Raw genomic sequence first — 16328 nt, 5'->3', positions numbered from 1 at the left:
TAGGATCAGTCAGAAAGGCAGATGTCAAATCTTATCATAGCAATGTACTTTGGTTTGTAATACCTTCAGCTTGGAGATTCAAATCGTGAAGGAGCTATATCACAAGATAAGGGATAATACACCATCTCACAGCAAACAAGATATAAGTCAACAAATGTGAAATAATATTACTATTGCCATCAAGAAGACTGACATCTGATCATTTCATAAAAAGCGAGCTTTGGGTGCTGGACAGGGCAATCTGTGTTGTGGGATCCTCGACTGACAACACCAGGATTTAAAAGTAAACTTATGCCAATGTTTACAAGAAAAAACAATATTACTTTTAAAATATGGTACTGAATGCATTAAGGTAGAAGGTGGAAAACACATAAGCATACAATTGTCATTCAATTACCTGCTCTAGCTGTTTTTGAACCATAGTCTGCTGTTCAATAACATGCTTTAGCTGTTCTGCATCCTCCTCTGGAAGCTCCCGACCAGCTTTTTTGGCTGTACGCTGCTTAGCAGAAAGGGCTTTTTTGGATTTTCTGTGGGCTCCAATTTGCTCTTCCAGGAACTTCTGCTGCATTTGAAGCAGCTGCTGCGTTTCCTGAAGCCATTCCTCATACTGTTTTTTCTGTGAATCATCTATGGGAAACACATCAGAAGGCAAACAGTCTATTTTAACAAACGCCTGCAGATTCCGCTCTATTAAACGTTATTATTGGCATGCGTAAGCTTCCAGCTCAGAGTTTAATGCACTTTGGTTATTTACCAAAAGAAATATAACTTGGCACAGCAAAAAATGTCCCAAATTTGAAACGGCTTGAAAAGAGATTACATAAGCCTCGAAAGGACCGCATTTCGCTTACAGAGAGAAGCAGGAAATTTCAAATATGGTAATTTACGTTACAGTCCCTCTAAGAAAGGAATATCTGGAATACTGGAAGGAAGAAACAAAAAGCCTAGTAATTTTTCTTTCCATAGCATATTTCTGCAGATGCTCTTTTAAGAGAAGAATGAGTAAAGCTAAATTTACTAGATTAATCCAAAATGAATTTATCACTGCCGCACATCAAAACCTTCACACCAACTACTCTAATGTTTTTGCCTACACTGTTTTGATAGAGATTCTTCTAATAAACCCTAACACTTCCATGTTATCTATTTTTTGGGAGAGGGTGACAAAAGGAAATAGTTTAAAAGACCTTACTGCTTCACAAGATTTCAAATTGTCAATTGATAGCGTAAACGCTGCTAGAGTAAACGCAGGATACAAGTATAGTTCAGTAGCAGTTCAATAAACTAAACTATCTCGCTGGATTATGACATCACAAATGGGTAAGGAAGATGCATTGGGGATACGCTCCTTAGAGAGTTACTATCTGGTAACTTTCCCTTTCACGCCAGATATCTCTTGGTCATGATCATGTGTGAACTTGGGAGGTCTGGCAGGGAGCTCACCTGGCTCAATCCTGCTGGAAGTTTCCATTGAAGGCATGGGCTTAACACAAGCCTGACTCAATCTGTCTCAGCCATTCAGCAGCACATCTGAATTACAAGCACTCTGTTCCAACCTCTCAGTCTTTTTCTCAATGTGGTATGGCATCTAACTCTGCTCTGCAAAGCCTGACCTGCCTCTTAGAAGCACAGCTGGCTTACGGAAGACCTACCCTTTACACCAGCCTTTTTGGCTCCGACTCCCTCCTAGCACTAAAACATACCCCACTTTTAGCTTCATTAATTTGAAAGAAAACCTCTGCATACTTAAGTATAAACTAATACAAGTAAGTGAAAAAGACGGGGAAAAAGGAAGAATACCTTTGGTTATTTTTGCAGTAATCATTTTCCCTAAGTTAAGAGGAAGAGGGCGGAGAGAGACAAAAATAGGATGAGCAGGCAGCTGAGCATAAGTGGACACTGTCAATCTCCTCAAGGCAAGCTTTTACGGTGGTCTGTCTGTGGATTCCAGTCTTACACTATTCTAAAGATTTCCAAAATTATGTCATAATTGCGTGCCATTTGCAGTAAAAATGTACTGAGAACACACAGGAACACTAGAACGCATGGGGTCGTTGGGGGGGCAATTTTTGCACATTTGTTTTAGCGCACAATGTGTCCTAGCAGCAAAAATGGACACAAGGAAGCATTTCCCACTAAAATACAACATGAAAGATTGAGATAAATGTGAATAAAAAAAAAACGAGGAATACACTAAAGGTTACTTTGCACACACCAGAAGTAAAATAACTACTTAGTAACCAACTGCGGAAATTCTTTCTAATCAAGTAACACTCAAAACAATTTACAATAAAAAAGGTTTACTTCCGAATACATTGCAAGCTAAGTGGCAACCAATGTAAGGAAAATTATGTACCTTCTTACTCTTGACTTGTAAGGGAGTGGAAGGGAGGACACAGAGAGATGGAGAACCACAGGACACAGATGACGGCTCAGAGGGACTACCTGTGCCAGGGTGCACCAGCCAGCAAGGAGGGGTGTCCCTACGCTGTTGCGCTACATTGCCGCTTTCAACTCCCCACAGCTCACAGATCAACAGAGGGACTACCTGTCCCAGGGTGCAACGGGGAGTAAGGAGGAGGCGCCCCAATACTATTGCGCTGAATAAGCGCACTCAGCTCCTGTGGTGCACGCTGTCCCCATCATATCCCAGAAGAGGCTGGGCTACCCCCCTTGGTTTGGTCTTCTGGGCATACTCTAACACCTCTTTACCTCTGACCGAAAGAGTCCACGTATACAATTAATATAAGGTTAGTGTGTTTTGAGTCCTATCAAGCAAAGATTCATATTGCTTCTGACTGCTAATCTGCACAGTTGACTAATGCTCTGTGATGGTAAAAAACGGGCACACCTGAATGCGCACAGGCTCCAGGGCGACCCCGAGTGATACTACAAGAGCAGTGATTCAGAAGCTGTGCAGGACTCGAACTCTGCTGAAAATCTCCACAGGTACACATTACCATATTTAAAGACACTTGACTGCATCCGCTCAGGACAACGTAATCACAATACTTGAACCTGTATGTTTTTAATATTTTAATGTAGCCCTTAAGTAACAATCCCCGAGTGATAATCAGAAGCTGTGCAAAGGGATGAACTCTCCTGACAAGCCCTCCAGCTATATATTATTACATCTGAACTCATTTGACCGCCTCTGCTTATAAAGCAATCACAGTATTTGAACTTAACTCTTTGTAATGCTTTTAAACTTTTGGATAACAGAGGAATGTGTTGTTATTCCAAAGGGTCAAGGGAAGGAATATGCTACTTACCAGTATGCATCTGTTCTTGGCATGTAGAGCTGCAGATCTACACACTGTGCATAGATCGCCATCTGGTGTTGGGCCTGGATGTTGCAGTTGTTTTTCTCTTGGAAAGTCTTTGGAAGTCACGAGGTATGTGACTCCTCCTTTGGATCATATTGCGCATGGGCTTCGGCTCCATCCTCGGATTGTTTTTCGCCAGCAGGGAAATGATGGAGCTTTGTAAGAAACAGGAAAGATGCCCATGTGTGCTGTATCTAAATAAGATAAACTGGAACAGATAAAGGTAGCCGGGTGGGCGTGTGTAGATTTGCAGCTCTGCATGCCAAGAACAGATGCATACTGGTAAGTAGCATATTCCGTTCGAGGCATATGAGCTGCAGATTACACACTGCGCATAGATTGTGTAGCAGTACCCCCTCCTAGCGGCGACCACCAGTATCTGTTGCAGTTGTTTGAAACAGTGTTTTGAGGACAGCCTGGCCCACACTAGCTTGTTGCTTAGTTTGCACATCTACACAATAGTGTTTAGTGAACGTGTGCGGTGTAGACCATGTTGCTGCTTTGCAGATATCATCTAAGGGGATGTTCCCTAAAAATGCCATGGAAGCCCCCATCTTATGTGTAGAGTGGGCTTTAGGGGGAACAGATAGCGTTTGTTTTGCTTTGTGGTAGCAAATCTGTATGCATTTAACAATCCATCTAGCTATCCCAGATTTGGAGATGGGGTTGCCTTTGTGTGGTGGTGAGAAAGACACGAATAGTTGTTTGGTCTTGCGAAAAGGTTGTGTTCTCTCAATGTAGTAGAGTAAAGCTCTTTTGACGTTTAGGGTGTGTAGAGCTCTTTCTGCAATGGTTTGTGGCTGCGAGAAGAATACGGGCAGTTCCACAGATTGATTGAGGTGAAAGGGAGAAATGACTTTAGGAAGGAATTTTGGATTAGTGTGGAGAACAACCTTATTATGATGCATTTGCAGAAAAGGTTCTTGAATGGTGAGTGCTTGTATCTCACTGACCCTTCTGAGGGAAGGAGTAGTTTCTTACCTGTAACTCCAGTTCTGTAGTAGGGGTATCTCTGTTATAGTCATAATCTATAATCTATGAATAGTCCCGCCCATGTGCGGGGACCCCGGAGCAATCAAAATATCTCTTAAGGTGTCCTGCATTTGCAAACCTGCAAAGACACTTAAGAGACAGACAAAAATAATACAGCCTAATAACAACACGGCTGCACTGGCCAGCACTTCCTCTGAAGTGAACACAAAAGCCAAAATAAAGTTTAAATGTCATTTTTATTCACATCTGACATGTTCCTTTATTGTATCACACTCCCTTCACCAAAATCCCTTTAAACAATAGAGAGGAAGGGGTGGACAGACAAGCCCTATAGGCTGTCATTATGTGTCTGCTAAAGGGATACCGTGCCTTTAAGAAACTCTCCAGAGACCCCCGGTATCCCAGGATGCACAGCCCAAGCAAGTTACTTTCAGTTCTTTTTTCCGGCTCCTGCTTGCAGGACCCTGGAGCTTGAGCTCTACCCTTTTGGGTGGATAGTTGGATAAAACTTGATATTTTTTGATAAATACTTTACTCACTCGACGTCTAGTGCCTTCCTCTGCTGCCTCCTGCAGTTGGGGGCAGTTTGGCCATTTTTAAATGGCTTTATTTGATAAGTGCCCTGAATGTGGGAGGAAGAAGGCCAAGACGGACCCACATGATGTCTGCATCCTCTGCTTGCCATCCTCGCATGTCCCTGCTGCGTGTGCTATCTGCAAGACCTTCTCCAGGAGGACCCTGAGGGACAGGGAGAAGATTCGCCTCCAGGGACAGGAGGAGCGGAGGACAGGTGGGACTTCGGGGCACGGAGGATCTCCCCCCCCCCTTCCTCTGCCCATGCTTCAGCCACTGGAGGGACCTCCGGGCAGAAAAAGGGGCAGAAACGGCGCCTACCGGCTGGTAGGTTGCGTTCGACGTCGAAGGCGACGACGTCGACGGCGAGGGATAAAGCAACGGTATGTGTAGAGTGGGCTTTAGGGGGAACAGATAGCGTTCGTTTTGCTTTGTGGTAGCAAATCTGTATGCATTTAACAATCCATCTAGCTATCCCAGATTTGGAGATGGGGTTGCCTTTGTGTGGTGGTGAGAAAGACACGAATATTTGTTTGGTCTTGCGAAAAGGTTGTGTTCTCTCAATGTAGTAGAGTAAAGCTCTTTTGACGTCTAGGGTGTGTAGAGCTCTTTCTGCAATGGTTTGTGGCTGCGAGAAGAATACGGGCAGTTCCACAGATTGATTGAGGTGAAAGGGAGAAATGACTTTAGGAAGGAATTTTGGATTAGTGTGGAGAACAACCTTATTATGATGCATTTGCAGAAAAGGTTCTTGAATGGTGAGTGCTTGTATCTCACTGACCCTTCTGAGGGAAGTAATAGCTACAAGGAAAGCTGTTTTCCATGTTAAAAATTGAAGCTCACATTTATGTAGAGATTCAAATGGAGGCCCCATTAGTCTTGTGAGAACGATGTTTAGGTTCCACACCGGTGAGGGTGGCACTCTAGGGGGAATTATTCTCTTAAGGCCTTCCATGAAGGCTTTTATGGCAGGTACCCTGACGAGTGATAGATGCTGTCTATTTTGTAGATACGCTGCTATGGCAGCAAGGTGTAGTCTAATAGACGTGTAGGCTAGGTGGCATCTTTGTAGGTGTAGTAAGTAGCCTATGATGTGTTGGATAGACACATCTAAGGGATTGACATTATTGTTGTGACAATAAATCACGAAATGTTTCCACTTGGCTGCGTAGCAAGCTGCTGTAGCAAGCAAGCTGTAGGTCGTCTAGCTTCTTTAATGACGTTCATACAGTCAGGGGGAAGATTAAGGTCACCAAATTCTAGGATTTCAGGAGCCAGATCTCAAGGTTGAGCTGAGCTGGGTCCGGGTGTCTGATCTCTCCATGGTTCTGGGTTAACCCCTTCCCTGCTCATGACGGAACCGTTCCGTCATGAGCCACGGTTGCCGTGTGCTCATGACGGAACGGTTCCGTCATGGCAATCCTGTCGGCGGCCGCTCCGCCTGCGCGGCGCTGTTTCCCCGCCTGTGCGGGGCGACAACGCAAATGGGCGGAGTCATGACGGAACCGTTCCGTCATGAGCACAGCTCAACTGTGGCTCATGACGGAGCGGCTCCGTCATGAGCACAGGCCCGCCGCGCTGCCCCCCCGCACCCCCCCGCGCCGCGGCGGAATTCCCGCCGCGGCGAAGGGGTTAAGAGGCTTGGAGAGAGGTGTAATTTTTGGTGCGGAACTACGGAGAGTTCCAGCAATGTGGTGTAAAACGGTTGTCTGGCCCAAGTTGGAGCAACTAGGATGAGAGTTAGGGAATGCTGCTGTAGTTTGCACACCACTAATGGAATGAGTGGGAGAGGCGGAAAAGCGTACGCAAATCTGCCAGACCAGTTCATCCATATCGCATTGCCTTTGGATAATGGGTGTGGATATCTGGTGGTGAAGCTTGGGCATTTGGCGTTCTCGTGGGTGGCGAAGAGGTCTATCTGTGGTTGCCCCCACGTTTGAAAGAATGGTTGAAGAACTTGTGGATGAAGTTCCCACTCGTGGATTTGTTGAGTTTGACGGCTCAACAGATCTGCAATGGTGTTTTGGACTCCTGGGACATGTTGTGCTAGGAGAAAAATGTTTTGAGGAATGGCCCACCTGCATATGGTTTGTGCTAGCTGAGAGAGCTGCAGAGAGTGTGTGCCGCAGTGTTTTTAGATGTAGTACATTGCTGTCATGTTGTCTGTGCGGACTAAGACAGCCTTGCCTGAGACGTGTGTTTGAAAGGCTTTTAGGGCTGGAAATATGGCCAGTAACTCCAGATGGTTGATGTGGAGTAACTTTTGTTGAGGTGTCCACCTGCCCTTCATGGTGTGATGTAGTAGCTGAGCTCCCCAGCCGGAGAGAGATGCGTCCGCAGTTAGAACTATGTGAGGAACCGGCTCTAGGAACGGTCGCCCTTTGGAAAGGTTTTTGTTGGTACACCACTGCAGAGAGCGATGGGCACGACTGTCTACCAAAACCAGATCTATTAGATGACCTTGAGCCTGGTTCCATTGGCGTGCTACGCATTCTTGGAGAGGACGCATCTGGAGTCTTGCATGAGGTACTATGAATATGCAAGAGGCCATCATCCCTATAAGTTGCATAAACACTCGGGCTGGAAGAGAGTGTTGTGGTTGAACTATGGCGCGAAAAGCTTGTATGCTTGCTATCCTGGCAGGGCTGGAGTAGGCGAACGCTCTTGAGGTGTCTATGGTGGCACCGAGGTATTGTTGTACGTGGGAGGGATGGAGATGGTACTTGGCGTAGTTTACTGTGAAGCCCATGTCGTGAAGTAGTTGGATAGTGGCGTGAGTGTGTTGTACACACTGGTTGTATGAGCTGGCTTTTATGAGCCAGTCGTCTAGATATGGGAAGACGTGGATGTGTTGTCTTCTTAGGTGTGCTTCCAATACTGCTAGGCACTTGGTAAACACTCGTGGCGCTGTGGTGACTCCGAAGGGGAGTACTTTGAATTGGTAGTGGTGACCGTCCACTACGAATCTGAGAAACTTCCTGTGAGCGGTGTGAACGGGAATGTGGAAATAAGCGTCTTTGAGGTCTATGGTGGCCGGGAAGTCGTTTTGGGAGAGCAGAGAAAGCACCATGTGAAAGTGGTCTGAGTGTATGTATTGGTTTAGGGGTCTGAGGTCCAGAATGGGCCTTAGAGAGACGTATTTCTTTGGTATGAGAAAATATAGGGAGTAAACTCCCGTGTTTTGTTGGTGGGTAGGAACTGGTTCTATTGCATTTTTTTGTAGGAGGGAGATTACCGCTTGGTTTAGAAGTGACAAATGTTCCTGTGACATTGGGCGCTGTTTGGGTGGAATGGTTGGGAGGGGTAGATGTTCGCTCTAGACAGTAGCCTGATTGAATTATTTGTTGCACCCAGCTGTCAGAGGTGATGGTAGCCCAGATAGAAAGGAAATTGTGGAGTCTGCCCCAGACTGGAGTGGAATAGTCTGGGGGAAGTGGAGGGAAGTCATTGTGTTGGGGTGGAGGCAGAGCGGGAGGTGTTAGTTTTGCCTCTGCCTTTGTTGTTGTTACCCCAGTAACTGCCTCTTTGGTAACTTCTAGTGAAGGTGGATTAGGTAGGGGTTTTGTAGGAAGTGGAATCGCTGTCGGAGGAGTAACCTCTGGTGTTGCTTCTAAAGGAGGAACGGCGAAAGGAGCGCCTGGGAGCTTGCGACTGCAAGGCTCCCATACATTTTGCCGTGTCTGTGTCCTTTTTCATTTTTTCGAGGGCTGTATCGACATTAGGGCCAAACAGATGTTTCTCATCAAAGGGGTGGTTGAGGATGGAACTTTGAACCTCAGGTTTGAACCCTGAAATGCGTAGCCAGGCATGCCTACGCAGAAGGATGCTGGTATTTATTGCCCTGGAGGCAGTGTCAGCTGCATCAAGAGCACAACGGATGGAAGTGTTCGTGATGGTTTTACCCTCTTGAATCAGTTTGTTGGCCCTATGCCTATTTGTCAGGGAGGTGTTGCATTATTGACAGCAACTCATCATAATGTGCCCTGTCATATCTGGCTAGGAGCGCTTGGGTGTTAGCAATACGCCAGCTTGGCCGCTTGAGACGCCGTCCGTTTGCCAGAGGCGTCTAGGAGTTTAGACTCCTTATCTGGCGGTTGAGCCTCACCGGATGCCTGGGAATTGGCACGTTTCCTCGCATTGGAGACTGTGAGAAAGTGCCATCTTTCTTGCATGGTATGCCCCCACTTTTTGCTGAATTGCTGAATGTACTTTGACTGAGTGTGCCCTGGACTCCTGCCAATCAGGTGCCCAGGGCCTATGTTCCTTCCCTAAAACACACAAAACCCAAATTGGCAAACCCTGGCCACATGTCAGCCCCTGGTAAATGGTACCCTTGGTACCCAGGGCCTTGTGACCAGGGAAGGCCTCTAAGGGCTGCAGCACTCATTGTGCCACCCTTAGAGGCCCTGTACCCTTACACACACACACTGCCTTTGCAGGCTGGGTGTCTGGGTGCAAGACAAAACAAAGTCGACCTGGCACACATCCCTGTGAGCCATGCCATTCACCTACACTGCCATGGCATATATCAGCCACCCCTCTAGCTGGGTGCCTTATGCCAATGGTGTGGGCGCAGGAGCCCTGTGCCCCAACAGTACCCAGGTCCATTCCTGGGCACTGTAAGTGCAGTGCTGCCACTTAAGAGTACATGGTGCTGAGAGCTCGTCAAACACGAACTCCACAGCACCATAATGGCAACACTGAAGACTGAGAAGTTTGGTATCAAACTTCTCAGCACATTAAACCCACACTGATGCCAGTGTGGGATTTAATGTACCAGAGGGAATCTTAGAGATGCCCCCTTAAACCTAACCTACAATCCACGTCTGCTCTGAGGCTGCCACACAGCAGACATGTTGCTGGACCCCTGGGTGGGAGAGCCCCTGCTCTCCTGGGCCTGCAACAATGCACATCCTGGGCGAGGTACTAAATCTCCTCCCCCAGGATGGGCAGGGGGAAGCTTCAAAGGCATGCCACCTCTGTGAGCTTCCCCAGGCCACTGCAACCCCCCACTCTGGCGGGAAGCTTGGCCGGAAACCCCAAATAAGGACAGGGGATGTGCCAGCCTGCCAACCCCTCCCCTCAGGTGGGGGAGGCGAGGTGAAGCACATCTCCGGGCTCTCGCCATCTTGAAGATGGGAAGCCCTACCCTATCAGAACTAGGCTACTGTCCCCCTCCCACAGGAGAGGCAGGATAGGGGGTGTACCCACCCCAGGACAGGGACCCATTGGTCCCTGCCCTTCACCTACCTGTAACACCCCTAAATCTAGTATTTAGGGGCACCCTGAACCTTCCTTCCCCAGATTCCAGATTCTGAAATACTAAGAAGAGCAAGAAGAAAGAAGACCTGCCCTGCAGCTGCTAAGAAGAGGAAGACAGCAACTGCTTTCGCCCCAGCCCTACCGGCCTGTCGACCCTCGAACCTGCTCCTGCTCCAACCCGGCATCTCTTGTAGCCAGCACCTCACAAACCCCGGAGGACCTGGCTATCTTTTGGCTCTAAGCCCCTGGGACTCCCATGAGTAGAGGCTCTACTCAAAACCTACTTCTAATCCCTGGCAGCAGCCCGGAACCGCGAACCCAGCACACTCTGCACCAGCCAAGCCTGGCCAGTGCCGGAGTGAACAAAGACCACGAGGACGACCCCACGGCGACTGTGACCCCGAGTCCGGCACCCAAGGACCTCCCTCGACACTCCTGAAGAAGCCTGCAGCCTCAGAACAAGGTGCCCCCCCTACCGCGATCAACAGAGGTTAAGATTTCCCAACACGAAAAGGCACCCCTGCACGCGGCGCCCCGCGGCCCCCTGTGCCCAATCCCAGGGTACCTACCTATCCTCCAACTACCCAACTTACCTTTCGAAGTGGTGGTGGCACCTGAAGAATCCTCGTCCCCGAGCTTGCTGTCTTTTTCTAAACCGGAGATTTCCCATTGAAATCAATTGAGCGCCCGAAGGCTCAAAAGCACCCTGCACCCAGCCGGCCGAGTGGCCCTGGCAGTGCAACCTCTACACCTACCTACTTCCCCGCTTGCCCTGAGTAAGTGACCAGGAGCCCAGCTCCCCACAGCCGCGTGGCTTGCTAGTCAGCAGCCACCAACCTGGGGCCACCTATCCCTCATAGGATAACATTGGGCCTAACTCTCTCTGCACCCGGCCGCCCTAGAGTCGCTGAGGGTGAACCAACTGTACCTACCTGACCCTGGGGGACCCCTGAGTCTATGCCAAGAACCTCAACTCTGCCAGTCGAGTACTTACCTTTAAACCGATAACTCTATTTTCTTCATAGGGTAACATTGACTGGCTTTTTCCTGAAATTTCTTCTAAGTGTGGACTTCTCAAATCTTAAAATATTCACCAAAAATACTCACCTGCTCTTAGGTGAGCTCCGAGTGCTGGATCTTGGTGCCCAGCACTGACTCTGAAAAATACTTACAACTGTACTTACCAGTAACCCAATTTTCTCCCATAGGAAATCATTGACTGTTTTTCTGTGAAATTTCTGCAAAGTGTCAATTTCTGCAATCTTTAAATATTCTTTAAAAATCGTATAATATCTGAAAACGTAATAACTTACCTGTTTAGCATAAAGGTCCCAGTACAGAGTCTAGGTACCCAGAACTGGATTACAAAAGTAACGAGAACATACTGTACCTGCAACTTGAATTTTCTTCCATAGAGAATCATTGACTGTTTTCTCTGAAGTATTTTCTGTCAACTTTTAAAATAGCTAAATATTGTTTAAAAATCACAGTAATTAAGTCGACTTTCATCACTTGATTCTAAGTACTGACCCAGGACTGAATCTAGGATCCAGTCCTGGAATTCCAAATGTAATCCTAAAAGTAATCTGTTGCAAATAACTTGAAATTTCCATTGAGCTCAATGCATTGTGTTTAAAATAGAGTTGCCTATTGCAACCACTTGTAACTGTTTACAAAAGTCAATTGCATATTGCAAAAGTATTTATATAAAGCATCTAATTCTGAGAAAGTATATTTTAATGCCAAGTGTTGGTTCTAAAATAAAACAAGCATATATTTTTTTTATATATAAACCATTGGCCTAGAGTTCAGTTATTGAGTGTGTGAGACCATTTGCTGACTGAGTGTGTACAACAAATGGTTTACACTGTCCTCTGATACTGCCTTACTGCCCGACCAAGCTACCACTTTAGAGAGCAAGGTTATATCTAACTTTAGCCTCTGTCAAACCTTTGGGGAACTGTGGACTCTGTACACCCTGTACCTATTGGGGAACAGTATATACAGAGCCACTTTCTCACAGAGACTACCAGGGAGTCTAGTGGTGCAGGGCCTTTAATGTAGGGTGGATCTGTTGGGGCGGCCATATATTTTTTGTCAATGCGTGGGTTAATGACCCTGGCTCTAACTGGGTTTTTAAAGACCTCTGGTACGTGCTTAATAACCCCCTTAAGCATCGGAAGAATTGAGGTAGACCTCTGTGCAGTGTCTAATGTATCGAAGAGGAAGTCCTCCTCTACGGGGTCTGTGTGGAGATCAACCCCATGGTAGTGGGCAGCCCTATGGAGTAGCTGGTTAAAGCCCATGGTGCCCCCTGGGGGGGGGGGGGGGGGGGGACGGTCTAGAGGGGTAAAGATCGTCCTGCGTTAGGGGCGTCTGGAATGTTGTAGTTGTCCCATGGATCTGGGGAGTCCGTAGGAGTAGGGTCCCCTATTGGATGGTCATCCGCTCCGTCCCCTGTGTCGTAGGGGATGTCATCATCATCCTCATCTGGAGATGGTGTGGGAGAATGAGGGGGTGGGGGAGGCAGAGAAGGAGGTGGAGGAGGAGGTGAAGGAATCCTTAAAGGGGAGGTGGCGAAGTCTCTCCTTTTTGGTGGTGGAGCTGGTGCAGGCTTGTCCAGTGATCTTTTTCTGGTGCTAAGCGTTAAATGCAGAGTCTTTGGATCCTTTGCGAGGGTTTTTTGGTAAGGATCGGGTCGAAAGAGTTCCTCTGTAGGGGGCAGATCCTTTGGTGCCGATGGTGTCGGAACCGTGGGTTTTTTAGGAGTCGATTCGGCACTGGTTCTTGGTTTGGAAGTGTCTTTTGACTTCTTCGGTGGGTTTCGGCTTCGAAGTGTGGGAGTCGAGGCTTTTCGGCTTCTTGCTCTGCTCCAAGGATGTTATCGGTGCCGAGGAGCCAGTGCCAGTCTTCGGCGCCGAGGGCTTAGGTGTCAAGCTCGGCGCGGACGAGGAAAGGAGTGTTTTCTTTTTCGGTGCCGGTGTCGATGAGATTTTTTCGGCACCGAGGGTAGGCTGGCTCGAGCCCGAGCTGCCTGAAGGCTTGATGGGCTTCTTAACCGGGCCCGAAAGCGAGTTATGGGAAGCAGTCTTTTGGTGCTTACCTAGGCCCGAAGGAGTGACCGAAGCCTTTTTCAATGGCGTGGAGGGGGTTTTAGGGTCGGGGTCGACGTTTGTACTCACGCCCCTCTGTGCCGGAGTGATGTCCTCGACGTCGGAGTCGTCAGCTTCGGAGGCGCTGACGAGGCCCTCTTCGGTGTGCGGTTGTTCCGGAACATCGATGCCTTCTTCGAAGATGTCGGGGATCGAAGTCAACGAGTGAGCCATTGTTTTCCTTGCACGTTGGTCCCGGATCGTCGTCTTCGATCGGAAGGAGGAGTAAGCTGGACAGTCCCTTGCCTCGTGTTCTGGAGAGAGGCAGAGGTTGCACACCTCATGGAGATCTGTGTGGGGAAACTTCGACCCACATCGAGGACACTTAAATAGCGTCCTTTCCATCAGCCAGGACCGGAGCCCAGGTAGGCCCGAAGGCCTTCGTCGACGACCGGAATCGAAGACTTCGATTGTTGAGAGTCGCGTTGAGTGTGGAGAACGCAATCGAGACAATACCGTCGAAGGGGGGAGGATTGCGCGCCGAACAGGGAAACTGGAACGGTTCCGAACTGGAGTGCGAAGAACACATCCGAGCCAGATGGCGGAAAAAAACAATCTGAGGATGGAGGCGAAGCCCATGCGCAATAATATGATCCAAAGGAGGAGTCACATACCTCGTGACTTCGAAAGACTTTCCAAGAGAAAAACAACTGCAACATCCGGGCCCAACACCAGATGGCGATCTATGCACAGTGTGTGATCTGAAGCTTATATGCCTCGAACATAGCTATTCAGGTGTGTTAAGAAAGCATGGGTAAACAAAGCCACAGAGGGAACAATGGGTCAGCAAAAACCCTACAGAATCCGCAAGCATGTGGCCTCTAAATGCACGCTGGTCGAAATAGACTCACTAATAGAGGAGGTTGATACTCTCCTGACCAACGGGAATACTGTGGTGGGCAAACAGGGAAGAAGAGCAAGCAAAAACCCATCCCTTCTTTAATCCAAAGATAAACCTCTAGGAACAAATACATCTAGTTTGATGGACTCACCAGTGAAACTAGGACCTGTTGCAGTAGATGAAGACGGTACTAAACGTACAAGTTACTTACCATTACCATCACAGGCGTGACATCAGCGATGTCACATAAGCCCCACCCTGGCACGCTGACATCAGTTTGCTTCGGAGAACCTTTCCGCGCCACAACATGGAGCCATCACAACAAAACTGAGAAAAGCATGGGAACAGTGTGCGAAAAAACCAGAGAAACAAAAGAGAGAGAAACAAAAGGTGAAAAACATCACCAGGGGGCACCAGAAGGCGACAACCGCAGGCCAGAGCAGGAAAGGAGCAGAGCACCACCCTGATGAACAACTGTGCAAGCCAAGGCGCAAGCACCAGGTGGCAGAAAAGCACCAAAAGGCCAGAGCAGCGAAGCCATAGCAAGAAAAGAGCAAAACACCACTCCGTGGAACCACCGTGCAAGCCAAGAGCCCTCCTGGAGGTGCAAGCATGTGAAAGCACTTGTGACAGAGAGAGAGAGAGAGAGAGAGAGACAGAGAGAGAGACAGAGAGAGAGAGACAGAGAGAGAGAGACAGAGACAGAGAGAGAGAGAGAGACAGAGAGAGAGACAGAGAGAGAGACAGAGAGACAGAGAGAGAGACAGAGAGAGAGACAGAGAGAGAGACAGAGAGAGAGAGAGAGAGAGAGAGAGAGAGAGAGAGAGAGAGACAGAGAGAGAGAGAGAGAGAGAGAGAGAGAGAGAGAGAGAGAGGTGGCGCCGGACCAAGATGGCCGCGCTGATGTGAGGCTCCGGCTGCCCGGCCCGATCATGCACCAAATATCTGCCCATGGACCCCTCGCCCACCGCTGATATGCGTGTGTAACTGCGGCTGACACTGCTGAACACTCGACGCAGGTTTCGAGCTGATTGCTGCACCTCCGTCAAAGATATTGAGCAGAACTGTGGCCGGGGGACGGGTCGGCCCCTTCTGCTGGAGGCTTATTGCGGCTGGCGTTGCTACTCTAGTACCGTGACGCCCACGCTGTGCAGGGCCTGAAGATCCGCTAGCTGCGTCGCGGCCCCCCCTTGACGTAGCGATCGGAGGGAGAGCGCAACGGAGCCTCCTTGCCGGTAATGCCTGTGTGCTGAAGTACCTGGTGGACGACTGCTGTCCCGGCGACCCCCCCCTGCTGAGTGCGGAGGTAGCGGCGGGGCCCGCCTCGGGCCTGGAGGTCTTCGTCCCCTGCTGGAGGGGTGCCCTGGGGGCCCTGGCCGTTCTGGCGTCGATTCCCCTGTGAGGTGAGAGCTCGTGGGTGGAGTGCCGGGCGGACCGCCTGCCGGCGCCTTGCTGCGGACTTTGAAGTCTGTGTTGCGGAGGGCGGAGCGGCGCCTTTGGGACCTGACGGCGAGAGGATCGCCTAACTGCCGCCGCGTCGGCAGAGGGACGGCTGAGGACGATGCATCGTCTGCCGACCACTGAGTCGTTTGCTGACTATTACAGGGTGGACACCAAAGACGATTGCGGGCCAGTCAGTGGTGCGACAAAGACTGGCAGGGAGGCACAGGTATGCTCATATTCCATGAGCAGGCGATTTACTGAGGAGGGGAGCTCACACCATGCCAGATAGGGCCGAAGAACAAGCGCGACGGAGGGAGGGCTAGCCACACGAGACAGCTGCTGACGAGGAGGATGGGAAGAATGGATAGGGCCACTACAAGGCAGCTTGTGCACTGGAGAAGCTATACTGCTGTGTGGCGCTGGGGCAGCGCCATGGGGAAATCTGACGCGCGACAATCTAAACTGCCTTTTGAGCAAAAGAAGGCTGCCACGCGCTCCGCCGCTGAGGAGTTGGGGAGCCTGGCCCGGAGCAGGCGGCTCCGGCCGTGCCTAACCCCAGTGACAAATTAAAGAGCATGCTCATAGTGATGCAGCAGAGCTTAAACACCCTATCTGGGAAAATGGACACCATGAACACCCGGCTCGACTTCTTAGTGCTGAAAGTGGATAAACATGAGGAGCAGATCAAGGAGGCAGAGAGACGGATCTCTGCCACTGAGGACACCTCCACCACCA

At 49.2% G+C, this 16328-nt stretch overlaps 1 protein-coding gene across 9 annotated transcripts in view; it reads right to left on the bottom strand.

Annotated features, from left to right (window-relative positions):
• KMT2C (lysine methyltransferase 2C) overlaps positions 1–16328 on the bottom strand; it is a 1736691-nt gene that overhangs the window by 403470 nt on the left and 1316893 nt on the right. For all 9 annotated transcript variants that reach the window (XM_085632007.1, XM_085632012.1, XM_085632004.1 and 6 more), the window contains one exon: positions 398–630. In XM_085632007.1, coding sequence (XP_085488133.1) covers positions 398–630 — 233 coding nt within the window. The remainder of the gene's footprint in view (positions 1–397; positions 631–16328) is intronic.

This window comes from Triturus cristatus, chromosome 10 (assembly GCF_964204655.1).
Source record: "Triturus cristatus chromosome 10, aTriCri1.1, whole genome shotgun sequence".
Taxonomy (NCBI): Eukaryota; Metazoa; Chordata; class Amphibia; order Caudata; family Salamandridae; genus Triturus; species Triturus cristatus.
Note: the sequence above shows the minus strand (reverse complement) of the source record. Positions and strands in the feature narration are given on the sequence as shown.